The following is a 4,433-nucleotide window of genomic DNA, read 5'->3' as shown; positions in this document are numbered from 1 at the left end:
AATTCTTTCTTCTTCTCTTCTTCAACATGTCGGCTGGGATTCTTCCCACAATCGCCGCCTCTTCCGATCCCAAATCTCCGTCCCCAGCAAGCACATTCCCACCAACGAAGATGCATCCTCGTATCTCCCCTCGCCGGAATTTTCCCCCGCTCCGGCATCCAAACTGCCCCTCGTCGTTTACTATCACAGGGGAGTATTCATCCTAGTATCTCCCCTCGACGGAATTTTTCTCCGCTCCGGCATCCAAACTGCCCCTCGTCGTGTACTATCACAGGGCGGGGGAGGATTCCTCCTAGGCAGCGCTCACACAATCATGTTCGACGCCTTTTGTTACCTTCTCAAATCGCCGATGAAATTCCGGCGTTGGCTGTCTCCGTCGATAACCACCACCGACGATTGGCTAACCAATAGCGCTGATTATTGCAATTATTTTCTGACGGGATCCAACACCAACATAAATAGCGCATACCAAAGTTTGCAAGACAGAGAATAGAAATATTGATCTTTGTTTTGGTTTAATTTTTTGGGTACTCTCGAGGCAAAGTTTTACAAATTTTTGAGTTTTGTTTTGGTTTAATTAAGTGTAATTATTGGTAAAATATGAGTTAAATAATTAATTTATTTTTTAATTAAATTATGTATATTTATAAATATTAATTATAAGAACATGTGTGTGTACATACAAGAACGTGTATGTATACATTATAGAGAGAGAGAGAGAGATGTAGCATATTGAGGGTAAAAAGGTCAAAAAACATTGCAGCTGCAAAAGTAATTAAAAAAATGACAAAGTCAACTCGCCACATCATCATACACAAACGGATTTGAAACGGAGGGGCCATTTTGTTACGTTTTGTAGTTCAGGGGGGTGTTTATGACAACACACATAGTTCAAGGGTGCAAACTGTACAGGGCCGGCTCTAGGCCATATGGGGCCCTTGGCAAAAAAATAAATTTGGGGTCCTTTACATTATTTTTTTAATATAAAATTAAATATTTTGGATATTTTTATTTTTTGTTTAAATACACGTATTAAGATTAGTAATTAGTATATTATATTTATACAAAATTCATGGTATATATATTAATATTTTTTTTATTTAAATAAGAAAAAAAAGTTATTTTGTATTTGAGGGTCCTATCTTTAGTAAACATAATTTTTGGGGCCCCAATTATAATACATATAAGTTGGGGGCCCTAGGCAAAGGCCTAAATTGCCTATAGCCTAGAGCCGGGCCTGAAACAGTAGTTTCCCCTAAATTTTATTTAAAATGTTTTAACCGTTTTATTTTATATTTTTATATTAAATATGATATATATATGCGTATAATTTATATAAAATTATGGAGAAAAAACAAAAAATCACGGGTTAAGACACATACTTACAAAAATTTTAGGGGGCCCAAAAGTAATATTAAAAACATACAGTGCCAAAATACCTAAAACAAAAAAATTATCTTGGGGAGTCAACAACCCCCTGCCCCTTGTAAGTTCCACCAATGCTCGGAATAGTGATATTGAGTGTTTTAAATGTCATGACAGGGGTCACATCAGGGTTCGCCGGAACGGCGCCGGAGCGGTCGGAACAACGCCGGAACTGTCGGAACGGAATGGTAACGGTGCCATCCGTTCCGGAATCCCTAACCAAACCAATTTTTGCATTGTGACGCACCGGATAACGGTGGGACGGCCCAGACAGAACCACAGAAGGCCGTGTCGCGGTTGGAACGGGGTTGGAACTGCCGGAACGGGAGAAAAATCTAATAAAAAAAGAGGAAACAAGAAAATAGAAAACTTATTAATTTGTATATATTCTACTGTAATATTAATATTAAAACTTATTAATTTGTTAATATTCTACTGTAATATTAATATTGAAACTTATTTGACAGTAATTATATTTTATTGCAATCTTATTATAATTGGTCCGCCGTGACGCGGCATTACAATGGAACTGGAACGGCGGTGTCCGCGGTGTTCTGGCGAACCATGGGTCACATAGAGTTATGCTGCTGCGTGTTTTAAAGAAATTGACGATTTTTCCCCTTACCTCTTCGCTAAACACGTGTGAAAAAAATTATTTAGGGGGCAAAGTGCAAAACAAGTATTAGTATACGGGACAAGAATCTGTATTTTTTTCAGATTGCATGTCGGGCTGGGCCATAAAAAAGACGAAAGACTTGTTAAGAATAAAACCCTAGCTATATTACTCTCCCCTCAAAAAGCTCCGCAAACCAGAAAAAGAACCAATCCGGTTCAAAAAGAAGAGAAAAAAAAAAACAGACATGGCCATAGAATCAGAGGAAACATCATCAAATATTCCGTGGGAGATCATCGAAATTATCCTGTCAAAATTATTATCAGTTAAATCTCTTCTTCGATTCAAATCAGTTTCAAAGTCATGGAATACTTTAATCTCCAATCCTTTATTCATTCGAAATCATCTCGAGTCCTCGAATAACTCTCCGGATAACAATCTCTTCCTATGTTTGGGTACATATGGTACTGTTAGAGGGTTTCCTTTGGTTAAATTCGAAGATGGAAATATCCACTCCGGAGAAATATCCGTAGAGAATATTCCCAATGGCTACGACAGTATATTATGCGAATGTAACGGCGTGCTACTCTTGAGCAACCGGCTACTCTTGAGCAACCGCTACGACAGGCGGAAATACGCACTGTGGAATCCATCGACTCGCTCTAAGGTGTTTCTCATAAACCGATGCGAGTTTAATGAAGATTATGAAGTGGATCGTAGGGTTGGTTATTACAAAACAAGTGATCATGTACTGGATTGTGGGGTTTGTTATGACCAAATAACGGGCGATTTCAAGGTTGTCTTTGTTTACGAAACGAAATATTCAATTTATTCGTGTAATAACAACTCTTGGACCAAAAAGTATTTAAGAAAAAAATTCTATACCATTCTTGGTACTCCAGGTGCGGCTATATTCGTTGACGGAGCTACCTATTGGATTTTGGGAGTCGAGAGCAAGAATATTTCAGGTACACAATTAGTGTATTTTGATCCAAGAACCGATGAGCTCAAGATTTTGAAAAAGCCCGAACAATTAAGTGATGAAAAATTTCATTTAATTAACAAGACTTCTTTGGGAGGAAGCCTATGTTTGTACCACTACAACTACAATGAGAACAGTATCCAAATTTGGATAAAGGAAAAGGGCGTTGATGTAGGGGAGGATAGTACTAACTGGAAAGAGTTTATGACTGTTGGAAATTTTCGGGTTCCGTTTTTGTGGATTACACCAATATGTTTCGTGCGAAATAAGGTTGTAATTCAAGTAGAGCGTAAGAAATTTGTCTGCTATAGCCCTACTGAGAAGACGTTTGACGAGTTTGCAGAGATTGACGTAAACGGCAATAGATTCATTCCGTATCGGAATAGTCTCTATTTCCCAACTGCTGTCAAGACGACGACAATTAAAGCTCAGCAGTCTAGGTTTATGTTACCTGAGCATAAGTATTTATGCATGTAGACCATATATTATGTCTGGTTCTTTTATTTTTGTCTTTTTTTTTTTGTGTGTGTGCGCGCGTTACTAGGAGTCGATCTTACATAGGTATGGAACCTCAACGCAGTCGAGTTCTCTATTTTAATTATATTTGATGTTTTCATCTTATTTCTATTTCACATATTATTTATTGCTAGTTTTTATCAAATATTTTTTATTAAATAAACATTTACCGTTGATCATATAAAATTTGTGCATATACAAAACTTATTACAAATAATTGTCTGGTCTTTGTTTCATTCATGGTTACCACCGTTTGAAATATTGACTGGGGATATCACTCGATGCCCAGACTTGTCGTGCCAACTAACAAATCCCGAAGACCGTCTGTGCGCAGGTAATGCTCCTTAGGAAGATCCTAGTTCCTCGAGCCGTGCTGCAAGCAAGGTGAAGGTGAAGTGTCGGCCTTCTCGGGCCACTTTAACAAAGTCTGTGAAAAAATCTATCGGCATGGACTCTTGCTTACCGAATCGAGCACCTGTATTAATCAAACAAAATCCAGAGATTGTACTCTAAGAGCATGTGAAAACAAAATTCTAACAAAAAGTAGCCCGTCTGCTCTGCAAACTTCCCGCCTTTCCAAGCTTCGGCATCTCACTCGGGGAGACCAGCTTCACCTGCAAACAAAACCACACCATATTATTTCAAGCCGTCTGTAACATAACTTTTTTTCGCTCCGGCATTTCATCGAGCACTTTGCGGGCAAATGAAACGGGAGCTTCGTTACACCATTCATTTGCGAGACGGGCGGGGCGATCGGGTACGGGTGTGTCCTTCAGCCATTTCTTCGCCGAGCCGAGCTTTTCCGAATTTGTTGTTCAGACTTGAAGCATGCTCGAACAGAAAGAAAAAACAAAAGTACTTTTTAGTGCACAATATTTTATTTTATTTATGTTTGCG

General features: G+C 38.5%; 1 protein-coding gene across 1 annotated transcript; it reads left to right on the top strand.

The window, feature by feature from the left end:
- The first annotated feature begins 2,285 nt into the window (after positions 1-2,285).
- On the top strand, positions 2,286-3,497 carry LOC105964509 (putative F-box protein At2g02030). The gene has a single exon (XM_012989017.2). It carries the CDS (start codon positions 2,286-2,288, stop codon positions 3,495-3,497), a length of 1,212 nt encoding a protein of 403 aa, XP_012844471.2.
- Positions 3,498-4,433: the final 936 nt, after the last annotated feature.

This window comes from Erythranthe guttata, chromosome 5 (assembly GCF_056151865.1).
Source record: "Erythranthe guttata isolate IM_541 chromosome 5, IM_541, whole genome shotgun sequence".
In the NCBI taxonomy this organism is placed as follows: Eukaryota; Viridiplantae; Streptophyta; class Magnoliopsida; order Lamiales; family Phrymaceae; genus Erythranthe; species Erythranthe guttata.
The sequence above is the reverse complement of the archived record's forward strand: the minus strand, read 5'-3'. Positions and strand labels throughout refer to the sequence as shown.

What these genes read in the sequence shown, in the direction of transcription:
- LOC105964509 (XM_012989017.2), top strand. Translation starts at nt 2,286, where the DNA reads ATGGCCATAGAATCAGAGGAAACATCATCAAATATTCCGTGGGAGATC.